The sequence below is a fragment of the Typopeltis vanoorti genome, chromosome 18 (assembly GCF_054136105.1).
Source record: "Typopeltis vanoorti isolate ZY-2024b chromosome 18, IOZ_Tvanoo_1.0, whole genome shotgun sequence".
Lineage (NCBI taxonomy): Eukaryota > Metazoa > Arthropoda > Arachnida > Uropygi > Thelyphonidae > Typopeltis > Typopeltis vanoorti.
Window position 1 is genome coordinate 99,018,979 of NC_143566.1, and position 25,999 is coordinate 99,044,977.

Here is a 25,999-nt window from a genome sequence, read left to right on the forward strand (position 1 = left end):
TCTCGTAAAAACAGATTCCTTAAGAAAAATAAACACAAAAAAGCAAGATATCACATCACCCCTTGAAATATACATATATATATATACATATGTATATATATATAAAAAAAAAAAAAAAACTGATTAAAATAAATATGCTGCTACTAGAAAACACTACTATGTGCAGAAAAATGCAAGAAACCCATTTGCAGAAGCATTATTATAAAAAAAAAAAATAGTAATAATAAGATCACTAGGAAAATGAATATTACTGCTTTATGAAAAAAATAAAGCTCCCATTCTGAACATAAAATGCATACACATGCATCCCTTGATAAATAAAGCTTCCTTAGCTCAGTCAGTTTATGGTACCCTTTGGTTGGAAAGTCCTTGGTTTGAATCCTGTCTAGGATTCAAACAAAGAACAGGGCTTTTCAACTGAAGGTGAGTTAATCGGTCTCATACAGAGGTGGCAGGTTTTTTCCTCCTGGAAACTTTGGTTTTTTTCCTGGAAAGCAGGCAAACTGGCCATTAGAATATATGCAATTACCAGGCATCATAACACTAGTCTCATAGTCCGAGTTGCTTCAGCCTTAAATTCAAATAAATCAAACCAAATCCTTGGTAAACATGTAGTTTTGTTGATTTTTGCTATTTAAAATCTGCAGATTTTGTAAAGAAGTACCATAGTAAGAAACAGTCTAACAAAGATAGATTTATTCTTCTAATCAGCCACTCTCCTGCAAAAAGTTATACCTCACTTTCTTATACACTACACCTTTACTCAGTGTTTGAGGATAATCTGTTGTCCCCCCCCACACACCTCTTCCTTTCCTTCCCTCAACTTGATGAAAAATATACTGAGTATTAAGCTCGTCTTAAAAAATCATCCTACTCATATCATCTTTCCTCCACCTATTGACCAAACTACAGTTTACATTCCCTTAGTGTGTTAATATATAGTCAGTATTCTGCAAACCCAATACTATGTTTATTATCTACCTCTGAAATTTTTCAGTATTTTCTACTCTCCTAGAAATCCAGGTGATCAATGTATGTCCAGATGTGGTTGAATCAAATCCACATACACTGGAATGACCACCTCCTTATCTCTGTTTGTCAATGTTCTTCTTATAGTTGAAGTTCCTTGTGCTATTTTGATCACTTTTGTAATTGTATCCTTTGAACTTCAACTCTCTGTCTATATTATCCCAAAATTCCTTGTTTGCTCCACCTCCTGTAATATACATAACATTTCCAAGTTGTTCCTGCTTGTCTGCCTACATAGCCAGTCTATTCAAATTGCTCTGAAGCAACAGGACCTCAGTCGATGTCATTCCTAATTTCCTCGCTTTTGTCATCTGCAAAACAGTTGAATATCTATATACCACTCATATCATTAATGGACAGATTAAACAGCAGTGGTTCCAGGACAGAATATTATGGAACATCTGTTGCTAATGCTTCTTCTCAGAGATGCAGCTCCTCTATACACAACTCTTTGATATCTATTAAAGGTATGCGAGGAATATGATTTTAAGTATTATTCCATAAAAATAAACTATCAATGTATATTTGCTTGTCTGCCTACATAGCCAGTCTATTCAAATTGCTCTGAAGCAACAGGACATCAGTCGATGTCATTCCTAATTTCCACGCTTTTGTCATCTGCAAAACATTTGAATATCTATATACCACTCATATCATTAATGGACAGATTAAACAGCAGTGGTTCCAGGACAGAATATTATGGAACATCTGTTGCTAATGCTTCTTCTCAGAGATGCAGCTCCTCTATACACAACTCTTTGATATCTATTAAAGGTATGCACGGAATATGATTTTCAGTATTATTCCATAAAAATAAACTATCACCTAGAGTAAGAAACTATTTTTATTTATTTCTTGACTAGTTTTGTAAAATTCTTTTGTTTCACATAACCAGGATAATTATGTGAATACACTAAAAAAAAAAACTAGAAAAACTAGAAAATAGGTATTAACACAATGGAGAGTGTGTATTTGCATGATGATATGTGCTGGTTCGTAGACTGCTGTTTGTATGCTATTGCTACTAGTAAATACAAGCCTTTCCAATTATGTTTCATGTATGCTGATGTCTTTGGGCCACCCTCTCAACCATGTCACTATTTCGCGTCCATTTCTGTTTGTTCCAGTAGTTTATGTAATATCATGTCATATTTATGTAATGTCATGATATCATGTTGAATGCTTTGCAAAGTCTGGCAGTATCATTATGTAGCCATTTTCTTTATCTAGGAAGAAGGAAAAAAGTGAGCATTAGTGACAGTTGTGGGTACGAATGACTTGGTTGGTGGGAAAAGGAATGCTGATAGATACTTGAGGAGATTGTTGTGGGAGCTGAAGGATAATAATGCTGTTGGAAAAATTGTTAGTGTTGCCTAGATATGACAATAGTAATTTGAAAAGGAGAGTAAACATAATGAATAACAAGATGGCTGAGTTGTGTGAGACAAAGAGGGTTTGGTTCGTGAAGCTGTGGAGTGAATTTGAAGGAAAGTTGGAATGGTTTAAAGTTGATGGATTGCAATTGAATGTGTTTGGCATTTGACATTTCGAAAGGCTTGCTGAGAAGGCACAGAATCAAGAAGTTAATATAACTAATGATTAAAGGGAATTATGAAGCAGGATATCATAAGCAAATGGGTTATACACCATAAGGAAGATGGATATGAAGTTGAAGCTCTGGTTGCAAGGTGATGGAATGTATTAAGGTGAGGATGAGATAGGTGTGAATGGCAGTCGCAGTCAGGATTAAGGAAACGGGAGTGGTCAGACTAGAGAGAGAGGTGTGGCATAGCAGCTATTGTAGAAAATGTTTGTGTTGGTAGAATCACCAAAGACATGGGATTGCTATGTTTGTACACAAATGTAAGGAGTATTCAAAATAAGACAGCTGAGTTTGTTGCATTAGCCACCTTACTGGCCATTATGGATCAAATACACATCCTCATACGCTTCGTATCCATCATATATTTCAATGTAATATGAATAGTATTATAATTTTAATATGCACTTGACATCCATGATAACCTTGACATCTATGGACGTCTTGGCCGGTAGAGTGGTTAATTGAGTCAGTATATCCAAGAATAATTGGTATAAGTGCAACCTGGTCGTATGAGGATGATGTGCTGTCAGGAATAGTGATGGAAGAATATACAATTTTCCAGAAGGATTGAAAAGTGAGAAGAGAAGGGGGGGGGGTGCTGGTAATGATTGCAGAGATAACCTGTACAGCTCAAGCAATACTTAGTCTTTATTTGAGTTATAAGTCAGCAGTTAAAATTGAAGGAAGTACAGGAAGATGGTTTAATGTTAAATCTGGTGTCAGACAAGGATGTACATTATCCCCTCTGTTATTCATTATCTATATGGATCACATTATGAAGGAAAGTGGTGCACAGCATCTCTGATGGAACCAGGCTCATGCAATTTTGTGGGCAGTGTGAGGTGTACAGAAGTTGTAACAGTATTTATGTGGTGATGGATTTGTACTTAAAATTTTACTCTCCTTTGATAGTACATATGGGTTAAGGTCTTGCAAAACATAATTTGTTTGATCATTTTCTGTATACGAGATCTCTCTCTCTCTCTCTCTGGAATACAAATCTTTTCATCTTAGTACTCGTGAGAGGCCTTTCCAGTAAGTTGTATATGAAATGGGAGCAGGAAAGCGAGAAGCTATTTTGCTTGGAGAGTGGTGGATTCTGGGAATGCACTGTTGGAGAGTGTGGTGAATACCAAAATAGTGAGTGAGTTTTGGGCACAATATGGTAAATTTGTTGCTAAATAGTGATCACTTCCTGTTATGAGATTTGTATTCTCAGAGGTCTGATGATGATGGACCTGTCAACTCCATCTAGGAGTTAACTTACCATTTGTCTGTTTTGAGGGATAAAAAACCCAAGTTCACAGGAGGAAAAAACCTTCCACCTCCCTGTGAGACCAGTTAACCTACCATTTGATTTAAAATCACTCAGTGAAGGTTCCTCTTGTCATAGATGGGATTTGAACCTGGGTCTTTCCAAATAAAGGGCTTGTCTGTACCGACTGAACTATGGAGGCTCTGATGATGATTATAACAATAACAATACTAATAAAATGTTTTTATATGTAACTAGGTTTAAATTTTATATTATTTGTTTTATTGCATTTGCTATTTCACTCAGGAATGCAGCTTATTTTTTATTTTTTATTTATTTTTATATAGTTGTACTTTTCTTCCTCCTCCTCCTTCCCTCTCCAGTATTTTATTTAGTGTGAGGATAGATTATATATTACAGATTATATCTGATGGTACTTCCACTTTTTATTCATACCCTCTGCCACTTAATCAGTTATGTGATAATATGAGTAAGCTGTTTTGGACCATTCTTTGTTAAACATGACTACCTAAAACCATGTCACATTAATATCTGCAGTTTACCACTAGCAGTCCTCACTTTGGATGACACTCAAGCATAATGCATTCCTCAGGCATCCACCATATTTGCTAACCTGATCAGAAAACAGTGGCCCATGATTCACCACTATTTGTTATGAACTTTGATGCACTGTGGACTAGTTATAATGGTCTTTGCACTCTTATAAACATTGGGGGGAGGGTATTCATAATTTAGACAATACATTACTTTTTTGTGGCAGTTTTTATGAATTTTATATAAAATTTTCATAATGATTTGCATAGTTATATGCTTAGATTTTGGTAGTGCCTTTTTAATTTTCTAGATAATTATTACACATGAATAATTACTTTGAAATGTGACTTGAAATTTTGTAATATATCAGGCACTGGTCAATGTTTTCCTCAAAACGAGATGATAATTCTTCAGGACAAAAAGTGCGATCAAGAAAAAAGAAAAAAGCTCCTGCTGTAAGTATTCTAACCATATTCATGAATAATTACTCTGACATATGATTTGAGCTTGATGTGATGTATCTGTTGTTAGTCAAATATGTTCATCTTGTTTACCTTAAAACAAAATGAATGTATCAAGGCAAAAGATGCAATAAAAAAAAAAAAGAAAAAGAAAGCTACTATCAGTATTTCAACTATTTTCATGTATAATTACTTCTGAACTGTAATTTGAAATTTGGGGATTATATAATGAAATAAAAGGTCTTCAAGACCAAAGGTACAGCTGAGATAAAAGAAAAAAACTTATTTTTTTGTACTCTCCTATATACTGTATATATCTCTTCCTATGTTAAGATTTTTTTGCAAAGCATCCTTGTCAAATTGTGATTCTTGTATAATTCCACTTGTATTTATTCATTATGGCAAAATTATGGAGACCGACTACCATTTTGTAATAATAAGTTAAGATAAAATAAGCTATTACTTAACATTTAGATCTTCATATTATGGTTATCATCTGGAGTACACACATGTATACAAAGGGACACAAACTACATTAGACCTCATCACAACATAGCATTGTTGTGTTTGGATGAGTTGATGTTATATCAGTTTGTTTTTAAGGAATGTTCCAAGGAGTTTATAGAGGCTACTTGTATATAGAGGCTAATGACTTCACATCAACTGCCTTAGTATCCCATAATGCAATGCACATATCCTTACCCTGCTTGGAAACTGACAAAGAAATGCATAAGAGCATCAACATGCAAATGTATTCCGTAGGTCAAAAAGGCTAAATCAAGTAGGTGTAAAATGGATGAAATGAGGGCTTAAGCATCAAATCTGGATGAAGAAGGTACTTTGGATGCAGTACAAAATGAATAATAGCAATAATTAGTTACATGAAAAGTATAAAGCTATTTTTTTCTGCCATTTTTTGGATTTTGCAAAGACATTTGACAGGGTGCCACAAGACTGCAGCACATAGGGTTAGATGTCAGGTTAGTCAACTGGATTCAAAATTGGCTTTCTGATAGGTATCAGAGAGTTGTGTATGGTGGGGCAATATTAATGAAGGTCACAAGTGGGGTCTCACAGGGTTCGGTACTGGGACCTGTATTGTTTAACCTTTATATCAATGACATTGTCAGTGAATTGCAGGGGGATATTCAGTTGTTTGCAGATGCTGTGAAGCTTAAAAGGGTTATTAGTAATAGTGCAGATGTGGCAGCCCTGCAAAAGGATTTGAATAAACTGTACAGATGGACAAATGAATGGGGGGGGGTATCAGTTTAATGCAGCAAAATGAAGTCTTGAAGTTTGGGATATATCGATGGGAGGCAGCATACTCTGTTGGAAGAGCTGTACTGCAGAAATTCGGGAAGACAAGATGGAAGTGGAATTTATATAGGATAATTACCTGAAGTAACATGTACAGGCAACCAGGGGTTTGAGAGTGCTGGATCTGGTAATGGCATCAGTAACAGCATCCATAATAAATCATAAAACACACCCCAACTCATCACCACAGTTCAAGATCAGTACTATCAACATAAGAAGCCTGAATGGCAAAGAAATGGAGCTAGCTGAGGAATTGGATAAATACCAGATTGAATAAGTGTGAACTGAAACAAGAAAAACAAAATCTGATGAGATTTTTCTGAGCAATAAATACAAAATTTATATACAGGCAATGACAATCAGGGAAAAAAAAGATGTAGCTATAGTATTGAACAAAAAATACAAGGCTATTCTTCTTGAATAGCAAGCAATATCGAGTAGAGTGATGTGGGCAAATATCAGAATGAGGAATTGGACTTCTTTGTGCATATGGTCCCACAGAAAGTTGTTCTGTTAAGGTAGAAGTGGAGGAATTTTTTGATGCTTTAGAAAAAGCAACTGACATAATGAAAAAGGAAAAGTTGGTCCTTGTTGGGGATCTAAATAGCAGAGCAGGAAATGATTGTCAGATATACAAAAATATTTTTGGAAAATTTGGTGAAAAGAGCAAAGCTAATAATAATGGCAAATGTCTGTTGAATTTCTACTCAGGACTTGGACTAGTTATTACTAACACCATGTTTCAACATAAAAATGTGCACAAATTTACATGGAGAGCAAGAGGCAAGGAATAAGAAAAGTCTCATTGACTATGTTATTGTTGATAGTGATGTTTTCCCACTTGTGCAGGACACTAGAGTGCACAGAGGATTTGAAATTGGAAGTGATCACCATTTAGTCTTGAGTAGGATAAAATTGAATTTCGTATTGAGAAGAACATGTAAGAAAGTTTTAAAGCGAATAAAAGTTGAGCAGCTCTCATATGTAAACTGTAGACTAAAATACACAAACATTATTCAAGAAAACAGGAAAGAGTTTGAGAACTGGAACCAAACCTTGGAGATCCAGTTGCAATCCCTGAAGACAACATTGATTGATTCAACCAGAGAGGCATGTGGTCAGGTTGTCTGCAAGGATAGAAAAATCAGAACTCCCATGGTGGGCACATGAAGTTAAAGAGGCAGTGAAGGAAAATATGAAAGCATATCAAAAGATCCTGGCATAAGTCAGCTTGTTCTCTTAGAGAATACAGAAATGAATGTAAGAAAGCCAAACACTGTTGTAAAACTAGCTAAACAAAAGTCATGGGAAGACTTTGGCAAGAACATAGAAAATAAATATCAAGAAGGTGGTAAGATATTCTGGAGGTTGTTGAAGAAGCTTAGAAATGGAGGAAAGAGTGCTGTAAAAGGAATTAGAAATGATAAAGGTGTCATGAAAACTGGTGAAAAAGATATCCTTGATGTATGGAGTAATTACTTTGAAAAATTGCTAAATGAAACAAGCAATAATGACAGCACAGTAGTAAAAAAACACTCAACAGACATGCAATCAGGAATACATATCCATACTTGAAGTAGAAAAAGCCATCAAAAGCCTGAAATGTGGAAAGGCAGATGATATTCAACCAGAAATGCTCGCGTATGGAGGTTTAAAAGTCTTACAGTGGCTGCACTGCATAGTTCAAAAGGCGTGGACAGTGGGATGAATTCCAGATGATTGGAGTTGGGCTCTCATAGTACCCATATATAAAAAGGGAAATAAAACTGCATGTGAGAATTTCAGAGGTATTTCCCTACTGAGTGTTCCTGGTAAGATTTATTCAAGTATACTTCAGAAACAGTTGAGAAGGATTGTGGAAGCGAAGCTTGGTGAAGAATAAGCTTGATTTAGGCCAAATAGAGGCTGTCAGGATCAAATTTTCACGTTAGGACAAATAGTTGAGAAATCATGGGAATATAATAAAGATCTGTATTTAAGTTTTGTTGATCTGGAGAAAGCATATGACTCAAAGTGTTACAGTTGTATGATGTCAATCGAGCATTATATCAAACAATACTTAGTCTTTATTTGAGTTGTAAGTCAGCAGTTAGAATTGAAGGAAGTGCAGGAAGATGGTTTAATGTTAAATCTGGTGTCAGACAAGGATGTACATTATCCCCTCTGTTATTTATTATCTATATGGATCACATTATGAAGGAAAGTAGTATTAAACATGATATCAAAATTGGAGATGTTAATCTCAGCTCTTTACTCTATGCAGATGATGTTATACTTCTAAATAAATCTCCTACAAGTCTTCAAGATTCCCTGACTAAATTGAATAACTCTTGTAATAGATTTGGTATGAAGGTCAGCAATAACAAGACAAAGACAATGAAAATAGGGAACCATTGAAAATATCAACTGCATTGTCAATTGGGAACCTATAGAACAAGTAAAACATTTCAGCTACTTAGCCACGATTTTTAGTGAAGATGGTAAATGAAATATGAAATAGACAACAGAATCAATAAAGCTGGTATGGTAGGAAGTCAACTGAATAAATTTATATGGAATAAGAGATAAATTAGTCAAAACACTAAATTAGCTGTTTACAAGACAGTGTTCAAACCAATTTTAACTTATGAATCTGAGAACTGGGTTAGAAGCAAAACACTTGACCAAAGACTAGAGAACGCAGATACGATAGTCATGAGAAAGATTAGAGGGTGAACAGATGTCATCAGTAGCAATATCATATTAAAAAAGAGGATATTAGGAAAGAACTTAATATTGTTAGCATCCAGGAATGTGTTAGCAGAGCTAATCTCAGGTGGTATGGTCACTTAAACAAAATGGGAGAGGAAAGATTAGCAAAACAAGTGTTCTTTGCCAGGTTAGCAGGGAAAAGACCGAGAGGAAGACCAAGATATAGGTGGATTGATAATGTAAAAAGTGCCTTAGAAGATAGAAATATAAGATCTGATAATGTTGAAGTCTTGTCAGATAATAGATTGATTTGGAGGAAAATATTAGGAATTTGATGATGATGATGATATATCCATAGGCAAAGTAGACTTTGCCTGCAGTTAGGGTGAGTGACCATTCAGTCTGGTTCTAAGTATTTGCTAAACAAGTGACATTCTTTATCAGGAAATAGTTTCTGTTGAATTATAAAGCTAGGAATTATAACAGGCTTTGGAGGCATCTTGGAGCAGTGCCATGGTTTGAGAAGCTACGAGGAAAGAATTTCAGTAGTGCATGGGAAGTGATCAGGAATGGTTTGAGAGAAGCAGTATCAAATTGCATACACGGTCAGGAGGATAAATCAAGTGGGAATTAAGTAGATGTGTAAACTTTGGTGCTATTACTTGTTATTCATAAACCTGCTTATTTACTGTTTCTTTATAATACCGTTATTCTAATTACCACTGCGCGCTTTCTATTTCATAACCTTCCTTGCTTATATTATTGCGTGCTATGTTTAACTACCTTTCGCCCTATGAGTCTTATGCCTATGGATACTAGAAAATTTATTTTTTATTGAGACTGGACCACTAATATCTTTTTATTGGCATAAAACTCAGTAATACAGCCGGTTGATTTCTCTCTCTCTTTCTCTAACACAAATTCCTTCAGTAAAACTTTACGCAAACAGTTGTGATCTATTTTGCATTTAAGTTTACCAGCTATCTCACTTGGTTTCCCGCTCACAAGTCCGATATATATATATATATATTTTTTTTTTTAGGAACAGTGCATCGTAAATTAAACAATCAGGCCGCACCCAATTGACATATAATTAAAACACATTTATTTACAGGGGGTGCTTAAGGTCTCCTCTCATAACTGAGAGGAGACCTCCACATAGCCTTTAAAGGAATGTGGAGAGCCAGCCAGGGCTTCTGACCTAATCTCCAATCCTCACCTTCTCGTGGTGCACTCTGTTGGGTATCTGCCTGGATACTGAACGAACAAGGATTGGCTGGCAATTTGGGATTTAGCTGACCAAATTGTATTCTTATTGTTAAACCAAAATAAAAAATGATGGTACAAATGACAAAATTTCATGCCGGCTGGGGCGTCGCCCGTTTAAACAAGGCCCCCGTTGTTTACGCCAGGGTACCAGGGCGAACAGCGAAAAGTCATTTACTGGAACAAATCTGAAAACACCTCCCAACTCAGCATCACCAGAGTTAAAGATCGGTACTATCAACATAAGAAGCCTGAATGGCAAAGAAATGGAGCTAGCTGAGGAATTAAATAAGTACCAGATCGACATAATAGGGGTGACTGAAACAAAAAAGGCAAAAACTGGTGAGATCTTTCTGAGCAATAAATACAAAATGTTATATTCAGGCAATGACAATCAAGGAAAAGAAGGAGTAGCCATAGTATTCAACATGAAATATGAGGCTAATCTTCTTGAATGGCAGTCAGTCTCAAGTAGAGTGATGTGGGCAAATATGAGAATGGGGAACTGGACAATGAGACTTATTTGTGCCTATGGTCCAACAGAAGGTTCTACTAAGGTAGAAGTGGAGGAATTTTTTGAGGCTTTAGAAAAAGCAACTGACACAACGAAAAAGGAAAAGTTGGTCTTTTTTAGGGATCTAAATAACAGAGTAGGAAATGAGTGTGAGACATACAAAAATATTTTGGGAAAATTTGGAGAAAAGAATAAAGCTAATAATAATGGCAAATACCTGTTGGATTTCTGCTGAGGACATGGACTGCTCAGGACATGGAACATGGTTATTACTAACACCATGTTCCAACATAAAAATGTGCACAAATTCACATATAGAGAAGAGACAAGGAATAAGAAAAGTCTCAATTGACTATGTTATTGTTGATAGTGATGTTTTCTCCCTAGTGCAGGACACCACAGTGTAAAGAGGATTTGAAATTGGAAGCGATCACTATTTAATCTCGAGCATGATAAAATTGAATTTCATATTGAAAAGAATAAGATGTAAGAAAGTTTTAAAGCGAATAAAAGTTGAGCAGCTCTCAGATGTGAACTGCAGAATAAAATACACAGAGATTATTGAAGAAAAAATGAAATAACATGAGAACAGGAACCAAACCTTGGAGATTCAGTGGCAAGCCTTGAAGAGAGCCCTGATTGATTCAGCCAGAGAGCATGTGGCTAGGTTATCTGCAAGGATAGAAAAATCAGAACTCCTTGGTGGACACAGGAAGTTAAAAGAAGCAGTGAAGGAAAAGAAGAGGGCATATCAGAAGTTCCTGCCAAATAAATCAGCTTTTGCTCTTAGAGAATACAGAGACAAATGTGAGAAAGTGAAACGCTGTGTAAAACTAGCTGAACAAAAGTCATGGGAGGACTTTGGCAAGAATATAGAAAATAAATATCAAGAAGGTGGTAAGATATTCTGGAGGTTGTTGAAGAAGCTTAGAAATGGAGGAAAGAGTACTGTAAAAGGAGTTAGAGATGATAAAGGTGACATGAAAACAGGAGAAAAAGATATCCTTGAAGCATGGAGTAATTACTTTGAAAAACTGCTACGTGAAACAAGCAGTGATGACAGCACAGTGGTAAAAAACACTGACCAGGCATGCAGTCAGGGAGAGAAATTAGTCAGAACACTAAATTAACTGTATACAAGACAGTGTTCAAACCAGTTTTAACTTATGGATCTGAGAGCTGGGTCAGAATTAAAACACTTGACCAAAAACTAGAGACCGCAGATATGAGAGTCCTGAGAAAGATTAGAGATGTGAACAGATGGCCTCAATGGCAATATCATATTAAAAACGAGGATATTAGGAAAAAACTTGACATTGTTGGTATCCAGGAGTGCATTAGCAGAGCTAATCTCAGGTGGTATGGTCACTTAAACAGAATGGGCGAGGTAAGATTAGCAAAACAAATGTTCTCTGCCAGGTTGGCAGGAAAACGACCCCAGAAGAAGACCAAGATATAGGTGGATTGATACAGTACAATGTGCCTTAGACAATAGAAATATAAGATCTGATAATGATAATATTGGAGTCTTGACAAGTAACAGACTGATCTGGAGGAAACTTGTAGATAGGAAGTTAGTAATGATGTAAATTTTTCATGTAGTACTATCATATCCTGTACACCCCTTGAGGGTACATGGCAGGAATTTGATGATGATTTATTTACATTTTAAATAAAGTACATGAAATAACTGGTAGGGAGGTTACTCTTCTCTACCTATGCTTTATGCTTTTGGTATAAAGAAACAAACTTTCCCTTTTCAATATTAAATGACTAAACAATGTATTTACTCTATTACTTTTCTGCTTAAGAAAACCAAATTGCTGACTCTAATTTACTCATAAAGAGATTAGCTAGCTATGTCAAGTTATCTTACAATTAACATTCCAGTTAAGAACAATTCAGAGGACTCTCTTCTAGATATTTCTCATTACTATTTCTTATCAGTCCATCTATGACATATCTCCTAGATTACAAAAAGAATGTACACTAAAGGTTGGACACACTTACAGAGGCTCTTTGTCATGACACCTTCCAAAAGTTCTGCATCAAAGTCTCTATGGATTTTCCTTCATCTCAGGCCTTGCTTCAGGGGGCGTTTTGTCGGAGTATTAGCGGTTCTTGGACTGCAATTTTCCCGATGCTCAAATCCCAGGCAAGAAGTTTCAGCACACAGGCTTGAAGATCGTTCTGCAGCTTTTGGCTTCTGATTCTCTGCCAACTGCCTCTGGCTCTCTTCTGTAACTGGATCTCGCCTCCCCTCTGTCAGCAACTGGACCTTGCCTCCTCTCAACTGCCTCTGGTTCCCTGCCGAAAAACTGCCCACAGTTCTCTGCTGGAAAAACTACCCGATGTTCGACTCAGTCCTCTTTTATTTTCGCCTTCTTGGGTCCTTGCACCAAGGGTTTTAAACCCCCAAGAAATCAGCAGTTCTCCTTGATTCTTTTGTTAAAGCCATCCCGTTCTTTTTCTCCTCTGTGCACCCTTTTTTCTTTGTCTTGTCGGGCAGCAGAAACTTCTCTAAAACTAGCGGACCTCTTTGATATTTTCCTTGCCTTGTCGGGCAGCGGAAACTTCTTTAAAACTAGCGGACCTCATTGATACTAGCTTTGAAGGTGTTCATGCGCAGAGCTTACAAATAACTTTCTCACACACTTAATCTTAGACAACCTTCTTGTGCTCTGATGGCAGAGCATTGCCTTTGTTTTTGACATTCTAGAAACTTTAGTAAAAACGGTAAATACAATCAATTCCCACAGGGTTATTTACATTAATAAAATACATAGAGACAAACAAGGTTATTTTTGTTACATTTCTTATGAGACTTGACCTCTGTAAAAATCTATGTAAAGCGCTTTGGTATTTTTAAGCTACATCGAGTTTTACAGATGAATAGAGATTATTATTATTATTACTCCTACTACTATGTGACACCTACAAGGAGTCCAAAGACTCATTGAAGGAGGGCACCCACTCCACAGGTCTGTTTCCACCAACTATAGCAAACATTAAATGCACTAACACCATCTACTGGCCTCCACTACAAGTATTTTCACAGACAATCACAAACATCCATTCCCACAGTGGTATTTGAACCCCCAGCATTTTGGCTAAAGAGCAGATCTGTTAACCACTTGACCAACCAGGCCAGCAGAGTGATATAAAGCAAAAAAAAAAAAAATGTGGAGAAAACATAAAGAAAAAGAGCATCAGGATACTCCTGAGCAGTACAAAGTGTAAGTAAGAAAGGCCAAATCAGATTATGAGATAAAATTAAACTAAATGGGTGCCAACCAAAAGTTTTTTTTTTTTGTTATGTAGCAAGAGGAAAAATTACTATGGAAGGATGATTTTAATCAATTCTGATGGTAGGAAGGTTACAAAGGCAAAAGAAATAATTGACTTGCTGAGGGATCATTTTGTAAAGGGGTATAATCCAGTTAAGAGATTTTGCAGTTGCTATGTCAGCCCATATACTATGTGAATGTACATTAAAAATTGGCATCGCTTCTGATGAAGTTATTCAATCTAAGTCTAAGCTCTGGCAAGATTCCAAGAAAATGGAAAGAGGGTAGGATAGTTCCATTGCATAAAGGTGGCTCAAAGACAAGTAACAAACTACAGACCAATTAATATAGCAGAAGTGGTTGTTAAAATATTGGAAAAGTTGGTTAGAGATAAAATTGAACAATGAGTGGATAGGAACACAATACTTTATAGTGGGCATCACAGCTTTATAAAGTATATATACTATCTTAGTAATTTACTCATATTTTATAATAAAGTGACAGTGGAATTGGATAAAGGCCAATGGACTTTTCAAACAAGTTTTTGCAAAAAAAAAAAAAAAAAAAAAAGTTTTTTTAAAATATATGGTGGAGCAGAGTAAAAGAATGTGGGTGACTAGCAGAGTACCTCATATTCCTGTACGTGCCACTGCCCTTTAATTTGTATATCAATGATATAGGCAAAGATTTAAGGTTGAATATTCAGTTGTTTGCTGATGATGCAAAACTGAAGAGAGCAGTAGTTAATCAAGGTATTGTAGATATCCTACAGAATGATTTGAGCTCTTTGTTCACCATTATCACAAAGTCCGTAGCTTCATCAATTTCCAGCAATAAGTGCATCACTCAAAATATTACTTAGATATCGAAAAATATGCTAACAAGTAGAGATAGACAAGTTATTATTCCTCTTTTGAAGGCTATGATTTTGCTGCATCTTGATTACTGTATACAGATTTGGTCATCTGGGTTTCTTGAAGATCAGGAGGTGGTAAAGAGGATTCAGATGTGAGTGACCAAGCTGGTGACAGGTCTGTAGACTGCTTATGAGGATAGGTTGAAGATGTGTGGGTTACAAAGTTGATAGAAACTTACAAGATATTAAAGGGGTTTGTAAGTGCTCTGATACTGGATGAGTTAAGGAGAGGTATGATAGGTTTTGTGTGTTTAAAAGTTAATTTTGGTCTCCCATGATGGTCTCCAGACTCCATGAAGATACTCTATAATTATAATAATGATATCCCCAGCATCTATTACAGTACTTCTTTTACATGTTTGCAAAGTCTGCTGATTAGTGCTTAAAGATTATCCATAAATTTAGCTAACAGAATAATGAATTCAAGTTTTCCTAAAACTCTCTTTAAATGAATATTTATTTTAGCCTCGTATTGGTTCAGCATTGTTACCTGATGTTAGCTTTACAGCCGTGCTACCCCATGGGTCTCAGTATCTGATATCATCTTCTAATGACAGTCTACACCAAGAAGATGTACTAAGAACAAATGCTTCTGCAACATCAGATGTGCAATTAGAGGAGGATCCAGGGTAAGAATGCAGTATTTAGAAATGAAAGTCTTTTTGAATAATAATAAAAAAAAATGAATTCATTTATTTTATTTGGTTACCCAAAAGTAATGTGCACTGACTGTGAAAATAAATACTATAATAGATTCACTAATCTTATATATATATATTTCAAAAAAAAGCATTTGTATTATCTCCTAACTGATAACTGCTGTAAACACCATACAAAACTTTGGTAGTTCTTCTGGATTTGGGAAAAAATAAAAAGAATTAATATATATATATGACATTATGTAACATCATTTTAAAAGACATTTTCTTCCTACTTCCATGTGTTGGACTTATAGAAATCTCTTGACGCATATAAAATTGGTAATGAAATAAAGTGTATAAAATTCTCTTCATAGCGAATTAAACTTTTTTCAAGGTCAGATGAGCCAAATGATAAATGCCAGATAGTGTATGAGTCTCATCTTCAAAAAGTATTTACTTATATAATGCCATATTGCCAAACTGTTTTCTTGGGCTTCCTCTGTGTCCATTAGTTGGTCTTTAACGAGTATGAACACTGAACATAGCTGAGGATGAATGTCTAAATTGGTCCAGACCATTTCAGTTGACTTTTCTGAATTGTTTTTAGAAATTGGAGACTCCTTTGCTGTCTTTCTTCAAGAATGACATGGTTAGGAAGGTGATTTTGCCACATACATCCTAATACTGATCAAAGGCATGTTGTCCCAATGCTATTGATAATATTTATGGTGCATTGAGTAGTGATGTTCCATGTTTTGGAAACCCATGTAAATATGGCTTGGCTGATGATTTTGTACAGATAAATTTTGGTGTTTGGGATGATGGGTTTGGCTTTTATGGAACTGAAGAGCTTTGTGCTTTCTTTTCAACATGTCAATTTGAGTATTTCAATATGTCAGTCCTTTCTCATGTTTCCTTTTTTTTTTAGGACTTTAGTTGTTGACTATCAACCCAATCATTGCTATATTTTTACATAAATTATCTAAGTGGTTTTGAGAAGTCTGAATGTTAGTCAGTCAGCTCATTATCATTATCTGCAAAGGTCAAATCTTCAAGAGTTATTCTCTCTCCATTTTTTTGTGAGTCTAAAAGTTAAGGGTAATAATAAAAAGATATGACACCAAAGAGTTTCCCTGAAGAAATTCAGTGGAAATAGGAAAACTTTTTATCATCTCTCTCTCTGTTAGTCATTATGCTTATCTTACGTGGTAATTCTAGAATTGTTCCACTATTGTTGTTATTGTTTTCAAAGGCATAGCACATAAAAATTGAGAATTTTGAACAACCTTTTGCCCATTGATGAATCAATGGCTTGAATCAAATCAGAGGAGATAAGGAGATACTTATAAAGTTTAAGTATAGAGAAAGGTTTTTATCTTTTGCTCCTTCTAAGAGAATGGATGTGTTTGAAAGCTTCGGTTTTTCAAGAAACCTGCTTGAGTTTTGAGCAGAGGTGGTATTACATATTCAGTTTGGTTTAGAATCATTCTATTATATATTTAGTGTGTAGGAAATAATGTGATTCCTCTGTAATTTTCTGGGTTGTTTAGCTCAAGGCTCCAGAAATAACACTTAAATCTACTTTACTGGTCAAAAAAAATTTTACTTGCGCATAGTGTGAATTGTGATAAAAGAGAGAGAAAGAGACCTCCTCTTCAATTTCAGCAACAAAGAAAACATCTTTAATAGAATTTCAAATGGTTAAATTTAAATTACGTGCAATAATAAGATCTGACATTTCTCTCCCTATTTTGCCATTAGTCTATTTGTTTTTCCCCACAGCATGTGTTGCCTGCTACTTCTGTTCTGCTGCCTATTAACTAATTACCAGTCTTCCATGATAAGGAGTTACAGTAACCCCCCAAGTTACGTAAGTAATGTGTTCCGTAAACCTTTACGTAACTTGAATTTTATGTAAGTCGAATTTGTAAATTGCTTAAGTGTAACTTCGTAATAAACTACAATATTTATTATTATTATATGTATGTATATATACAGATATGTACAGTATATTATTTACATAGTATTATTTTATAAAATATATGAAAAATATATAAAAGAATATAAAAACGAACTGAAATAACACACATGGAGTCCTTATTTCTAATTGGTAGGTCTCAGTTTGAATGTTACGGCTTTTGTGCGCTTGCCCTCTGCTACTCTTGGTGTTTACCGGTAACCTGTCACTGCCTGTTACTATTCATTACATTTGCTGTGAATGCCGAGTCTAGTTAACATTATGTCGTTGCATGCTGCAATGGATGTCAAAGACACAAAAGCCGCAAACATGTTCATGCGCGCTAGTAGTTGTAATTTTCGAGATTTATTATGTAACTGCGAATTTACGTAAGTCGGGGGTTACTGTATTTATTTCACTTTCTCAACTCGCAAACTATTGCAGAGTTTTGGTGTGGAATTAGGTAAAGAAATACTTCTTCCAACTTTTATCTGTGCATTTCATATAATGGACTATTTTCTCCTCATTTGAAATATCTGTAGAAGCATTTAGAAGAAGATTCCCTGCTGGACTGTTTAATTGTTTTAACAAATTTTTCTTTAACAATGTCAGCAGTAACTGACTCAGATTCTTTGCATTTCATGTCATTTTGATGCTACTCTACTCTACTATGTGGCTTATGAAGTTTTTGAAGTGAGGTAAATTGTTTATTGCCTTTACCTTTATAACATTATAGAATCCATTTTTCTTTGGAAAGCACTGGAAATGTATATTTCCCAGGTTATTTTTGACAAGTCTGTCACAGAATTTTTTTTTAAAATAAAAATTGAATGTTTCATGAAACCTAAAAGTCTCCACTTTAAAAGGACCTTGAAACCCTTGTGGTAATCTGGAATTTCTGCCATTGAATTCCCCGAGACATTTATCTTGAAAGCACATCTTAATTGTTTTTAGTTAAATTATTTTTTCAAGTTTTTTAATGTCCCTTACCTTCACCTTCAGTTTCACATGTAACAAAATATATAAAGCGTATCATGCATTACCTTAGATTTTTTGTCTCTGATGAAGGGTGAATTCATATAAATTATCCATAAAAATAATTCAATAAGAAAGACAAACAATAAAGTTTATGAAAACAACCTAAAATTGTCAAACCTAGGTATGTAACCATATTAACTTTTCATGGTGTTATACATCATCGAAGTGATCTCTCAGATTTGTTGTTGCAAGATAGTTTTTTTTTTTTAAATAACACTGTTAATAGGCCTTTTCATCCTGTATGTACAAGTATACACTGCTCGGAAAGAAGTAAACGGACACCATAGTGTGAGGAACAAACAGCCATGGCTATTTGTGCACCTTAAAGATATAGGACCTCCTTTTGCTGTCATGAGTGCAATCCTACAGGGCATACTTTCCATAATCTTTCAATAGTGATCAATGGGAATTTTGAGCCATTCTTCCTGTAGGCATGTAATAAAGTCCTGGACTATTGTGGGACAGATGTCCCTTGACCTCACGCTATGCTCCACTTCATCCCTCAGATGTTCTGTAGGTTGAAATCAGGTCCCTGTGGAGGCCAGTAAGTTTGGTGACATTCATGTCCACAAACCATGCAGTTACACCAGCAGTCTTATGACATGGTGCATTGTCTTGCTGAAAGAGACAATGGTCAGTTCTGTAGAAATGTTAATCTGTTATCTGTCAAGACTCCAATATTGTAAGTTATTATATTTCTGTCTTTTAAGGTGCTTTTTACTGTATCAATCCATCTACATCTTGGTCTTCTTCTGGGTCTTTTTCCTGCCAACCTGGCAAAGAACATTTGTTTTGCTAATCTTTCCTCTCCCGTTCTGTTTAAGTGACCATTATACCTGAGATTAGCTCTGCTAACACATTCCTGAATGCTAACAGTGGCAAATCTTTCCTAATGTAATCATTTTTGATGTGATACTACCATTGATGCCATCTGTTCATGCCCTTAATCTTTCTCAGGACTCTCATATCTGCAGTCTATAGTCTTTGGTCAAGTGTTTTATTTCTAACTCAGTTCTTAGATAAGTTAAAATTGGTTCAAACACTGTCTTGTATATACAGCTAATTTAGTGTTCAGACTAATTTCTTTCATATTCCATATAATGTATTCAGCTGACTTCCTACCATACCGGCTTTAGTAATTCTGTTGTGTATTTCCGTATTTAATTTACTGGTCAAGATTGAATTTATTCCAAATTCAATCTTGACCAAAATTGTGCCTAAATAGCTGAAATGTTTTTTTGTTCTATAGGTTCACCATTCAGGATAACAGTTGATGGTTTCAATGTTTCTGCCTATATTCATTGTCTTTGTCTTTTTTTGCTGATTTTCATACCAAATTTAATACAACAGTTATTCAGTAATTTAGTCAGAGAATCTTGCAGACGTGTACTGGATTTATTCTGAAGTATAACATCATCTGCATAAAGTATAGAGCTAAGATTAATATTGCCAATTTTGATATCTGATTTTTCTTCATAAAGTGATCCATATAGATAAAGAATGACAGCGGAGATAATGTGCACCCTTGTTGCATACCTGACTTAACATCAAACCATCTTCCTGTACCTCCTTCAATTCTAATTGCTGATTTATAGCTTAAATAGAGATTATGGATTGCTTGGTATACTGTCCCATTGACACCATATAACCCTGTCAACAATTATGTTCCTGTCATCATCAATTCCTTGCAGTTCATTTCCATCAGTACAGTACAGAATTTGTGATTTCTTCTTCCTAAAGTGCATCACCTTATACTTTGCCATTTTAAACTGGCAGTCATTTACTTTTGTCCATACTACCAGTCTATTTAATTTATCCTGTATGATCTCTACACTGTCTTCACTGGTTATTGTTCTTTCCAGCTTTGTCTCATGAGCAAAAAAGTGAATATTTCTCCTCAGATAATTTCCTTCATCATTAATATGAGTTAGCCGATCTCATGCAGAGGTAGCATGGCGATGATGATAGCAGTAGAGGTTTGATATAGTTGTGGAGATGGAGAGTTGTAGAGTAGGTGTCCTCCCTCGATGATTCTTTGGATTCCTTGGAGGTGTCGCAAAATAATAATAATATACAAATTAAATAGCAAAGGAACAAGTTGGATGGATTTACTGGTTGAATAATTCACCAGTAAATTGATCAGTCATTTTATGCACTCGATAAATCTGTATTGCACATTGAAATCAATTCCAAGTCCATATTCAGCATTTTTACTTTTTTTTACAACACAATGCAGTAGGTCACTTGCCTGCACACAAGAAGTGTGCAGGCAAGTGGTTAAGGAAAAAGAAGGAATCTATTAACAAGTTTCTTGAAAAGCTAGAGGATTTTATTTATTGGGAAAAATAATATGGGAAAGGCTGTTCCAAACAGCAGAGGTAGATGAAATGAAGGAAGAATTGTAGTGGCCAGCTTGGTGGAGTAATGCTCTTGAGACTACATTAAAAAAGAAAAAAAAAGTATAATGAAGAAAGAAAGCGCCTATGAGAACTTAACTGGAGGGAGTGTGAAAGAGATGGGACAGTTAAGAATTAGAGAGATTTATAAAGTTTATTAAGAGATTTATAGAAGAGAAGTAGTGTTTTGAAGGAAAAAAAATACCATGTTTTTTGGAAGCTGAGGAGAAGGATGTGGTTGTAATAAGTTTATGCTAGGTTAAGCTGGATGTGAAAGTCAGCCCAAGAAGGGAAGAAATAATCCTGAATGGAAATCGAAACATTATCAAAAGTAAGAGTGAATAGGATCTTTCTGTAGGTAATAAGATGGAACTGTATTTTAATATTATTGAAATTCACTCAAGCACTATGACATTTTTCAAATGAAGATAAGGAATGCGAAGTACTATCATCAGCAGAACTATGAATAGCATTTGAGTTTGAAAGAAGGCTGTTGATATATTGGATGAAGAATATGGGTTAGAGTACAGAATCACAAGATCCTCCAACATGATAAAGAAATTGGATGAGAGAAAGCTATTCATCGTTTTTTCTGAATTTTCTGGAAATTCAGAAAAAAAGACTCTTCAGGAGACCTAAATTGTAGCTTGGCGAGAATCCTAAATGTTAGACATGATCAGCTTTGGAATTATCAAGGGCAACCATCTCCAAATCTTAAGAAAAGGTTAGCAAGTAGTCTGCTGTAGGATGAGTGTGACAAAATTGGTATTGGTGATCACTGAATTAGGTTTTCAGGTAGTGAAGTTTGTTTATGACCTTTTCCATCCCTTTCAAGAATACTGAAGTGAGGGATGACAATTTGATGACTGACTTTTCTCTTTTTAGGGAAAACCAGTTTCTTCCGTGCTGTTGGGCAGATGCCAGATGAATTTGACAGCTTATACAGGCAATACAGGAAGGGTGTTAATTCTGGAGCACAGGTTTTTGAACACAACTGGAGGGATATCTGGACCTGGAGACATTATTTTTTTGATGACATGGCAAAAGATTAGAGATGGTAAGTTGGGATCAATTTGTGGTATTGTAGATTATTTGCCTTTGTCACCTATACAAGAAATGGTGGAAAAGACTGATGCCAAGAGATCTGCCTTATCTTTCATTCAGTGAAGTTGCTGTTACTTAGAATGAAAGAGAGTGAGAGGTGGAAACAAGGCAAGACAGAAGTTAGTTTCCACCCAGAGTGCTCAACTGCCAATTGATAGGAGGAAAGTTAATCGCATTTGGTTGTTATAGAGTTTGCTGTGGATTTCTTGATATTTTTCTTTCTTGTTTTGAACTGTACTACAGTAGTGAAAAGCTGGTTTTTTTTATTTGAACCATTGAATATGTGCTGCATTTTTTTCATGGTCAAAGGCACATTTTTTTATAGAGCTGACACTTGAATAGAGGAGTTGAAGGTGTGCAGTGGAGTTGCAAATGAAGGCTCTCATTCCAGTAAGGGTTATTTTCATTAATGCACAGGTGTTTGGATTGGAAGAATGGAAATGTCAAAACTGCTTCAGGTGTGAGTTCATAAGCATTTTTCAACACTTTTTAGTCTGAAAACATTCCTAATGTCCACATTTCTTATTCTGTCTTTTATCAACATTGCCCTTAAAACATTCATTCCTGTTGTTTGTCTCTCTCCCTCTCTCTTTTTTTTTTTTTTTTTAATGCTCTATGTCTTTACTGATAAGAAATTATAGGCAATAAGGTAACTTCTGTTAATCAAAAACTTATGCTACAATGGGACCTCACTGTCCCAAAATAGACCATATACTGTTAAAAAAGCTTTTGCTCAGTGAAAATCTTCTTCATATCTTTTGATCTAAACTTCTGTCACTAGAAAGTACACCAATTCTTCTCTCTTTCTCTCTCGTTCTTGCTGTAACATGTAACCCATAGTGTGTCACACTGTTCCATTTGTCCAGTTTCTTCTGTATCTCTTCTTCTAGTTTTACCTGAATCACTAAATTAGCTTCAAACACAGCTGTTTCTCTTGTGTGGTTATTAATCATATCTGGGTTACTGTTCATAACCACAATGAACAGCAACAGATAAAAGATACATCCTTGTTACAGTCCATCATTATTAAATATAAACCACTCATAATTACCAAATTTAGTCTTCACACAGCTCTTAGATTTAACATACATATACTTGATCATAATTATTACTTCTCTTACTGTGTCCATCTTTTCCCACACTTTTTCATTTTTTTTTTTTTTTATTATTCCATGGTATTATTACACAAGATCATAAAGGTTCTAATTCATGTATTTTATACGGCACCTTTTCTGGGTTGTTATAAAGTTCACATTTAGAAATATTCATACAAGTTAGTAAATGCAGTGGTGATGCTTCCTCAATATTACAGATTTTGCAGATGGGGAAGACTTATGCCACTGCTAAACTTGATTGGTCTTGTGTGGCTGGTCTTGAGGTGAGAAATCATGGTAGTGGCACAGTGATTAAATTGAGTTGATGGTAGCTCCTGGTTTTTCTGCTGAATACCAGTGGTGAGTCATGTCCTGGAGAACCATTCTTTTTACATTTTCTTTTTGAGTAGTTTTAAAAAGATTAAAATCTGTGGTATCACTTGATGTTATAGCCATTTTTGCTACTTCATCTGTAGTTTCATTTTCCTTTAATCCCACATGGGATGGAATCCATGGAAAATTATTTCAGAATCCTTATGTAGTTTATTTATTAATATAATTAACGGCTATTTTAGCCTGTTTTTGTTTAGGAGTGTCCCTTATATTTAATACATTGGCTAACATAACTCAAAAGGGGTATATATATATAATTTAGAACATTACGGGCGAGTGTAGAAGGCAATTATGGCAGAATAAAAAATGTTGAAAAATTAAGTACATACCTTGATTTTGGTTTAAAGATGCCTTCTAAATCCAAGCTCTTGTGGAAGGGGGGGGGGAAGAGAGGGAAAGAACATGGGGATGTACTTGGGACACAGGAAATAAGTTTGGGAACCCGGGTTACTATTAATAATATATATATATAAATATATATATATATTATTTTGTTGTGGGGAGAGGGGGGGAAAGGAAGGGGAAGGGTATCCTTATGTGGAAACTGGGGCAAGGGTTTACGGGGTGTGGACCGTTTCGGTCATCGTCTGACCATTGTCGGAACTTTGTGGGAATGACTGTAGGGCTATGTCAAGGCTGCAAGATGTGTCTGCCAAATTTGGGCATTTGTTGTCGCTAAATGGCCGGAGGCGTGGCTTAATTTGTAAGTTTTGGATCGTCCAACATTCGGAAATTAGGTAGGGGCGGTGGACGTTGATAGAATTACCATCACATTTTATGGCAATAGTTTCGGATATTCTAAGCATCGTTTCGTTTTCTTGTTTGTCAATGATTATTGCTTTGTCAATTTGGGGAATGTGTTTTAGTTCAAGGGCGTGAGCTGCAATTTCAGTCTTCCCTGTATTCTGTGGTTTGTTTTTCTTTTTGATGTTGCGATGTTTTTTCGTGTTCAGATATTCTGGAATGGGAATATTGCAATCCCCCCCCCCCTTCCACAAGAGCTTGGATTTAGAAGGCATCTTTAAACCAAAATCAAGGTATGTACTTAATTTTTCAACATTTTTTATTCTGCCATAATTGCCTTCTACACTCGCCCGTAATGTTCTAAAATATATACCCCCTTTTGAGTTATGTTAGCCAATGTATTAAATATAAGGGACACTCCTAAACAAAAACAGGCTAAAATAGCCATTAATTATATTAATAGTGTTTTAGAGGAGTAGCATGGGAATTTCCCAGAAATTATACTTAATTAGTTTATTTATGTTTTTTGCTATGTCTCTAAGTATTTCTTGATGGCTAGTGTAGCAGTTCTTAATGCTTTAGATAGGCTTTATAGTGCTTTTTTTTAATTTTTTTATCCTCCATTTTTTGCAAGCATTCTGTTATTTTTAACAGTCTCCATCACTCTCTCTATACACTTTTCCATTAATGAGTGAGGTGCTGTGTGCCAAACATAAATCTTTACTTAATTGTTAGTGCTCTCATGAACAACAGCTTGTTTTAGCTCCTTATCATTCACAAAATGGCATCCTCATTGTACATCCTTCAGAGGCCCAGACAGGTGGTAGTCATACCTAAATACTTGGTATTCTTTCTAAATTCATTCTCAACATGTGTCCAAATGCTTTTCAGGCAGAGTTCCTATCCACAAGGTGGGTAGAATGTGGACGATCAGTCCAGCCAAATATTGTATTTGCATTTGTGTGCAAACCTGGGTGACGTCGAACATTGTCATGGAGAAGGAGGACCTCATTCATGCCAGTAGTGGGCCAAACACTGCAGATGTATTTTTCAATTTCTGCAATGTCTCCATGTACTGTTTTGAATTGATCATGATGCTGCTTTTCCAAAATTCCACAAGCAAGACCCATCTTCACCTCAGAATAAGGTTGCCATGACTTTATTCATGAAAGATTGTTTTGGTCACTGTGGTGTGTTTTGTTACTGTGAAAGAACTATAAAATGCTGCTACTGCTGTCTGCTCAGTGATATGTAAAGTTTTCCACACATTTAAATTGAAAGGAAAAAAAAAATAGGAGGATTACTTGCATACTAACCCCTCATACACTTGCTCATGATCTAATTAATTGCCTTGTCAATTCTGACTAAACTAAATTTGATTAGAGCACATTTAGTTTGTTACACACAGATTTGATCACCTGGATTTTGGAAGAAAAGTTGAAGATAATATGATTGAAGACAAAGATAAAAATTGAAAATTTGATGATAACTAAGATACTAGGAGGTTCATGAAATGCTGATATAGGGATGGATTGAGAGAAGTGAAGTTATACAGTCTGGTAAATAGGAGAATAAAATGACTCCCATAGATAGGGTCTTATAGATATAGAATTAATTTTATAAAAGTAATTATTTTCCACAGCAGATCATCTATCCTAACAGCAATCCAAAAATGATTATGATAATATCCCATTCAAAAAATCTTTCTCCGCAAGCTATGCCTGCTGAGATTCTG

General features: G+C 35.4%; 1 protein-coding gene across 1 annotated transcript in view; it reads left to right on the top strand.

Moving 5' to 3' along the window:
- LOC150096982 (uncharacterized) overlaps window positions 1-25,999 on the top strand; it is a 203,773-nt gene that overhangs the window by 3,924 nt on the left and 173,850 nt on the right. Inside the window, exons 2-3 of the mRNA XM_090408360.1 lie at window positions 4,813-4,897; window positions 15,363-15,526. Of these exons, the coding sequence (XP_090264486.1) occupies window positions 4,823-4,897; window positions 15,363-15,526 (239 nt within the window). The 5' untranslated portion in view covers window positions 4,813-4,822. The remainder of the gene's footprint in view (window positions 1-4,812; window positions 4,898-15,362; window positions 15,527-25,999) is intronic.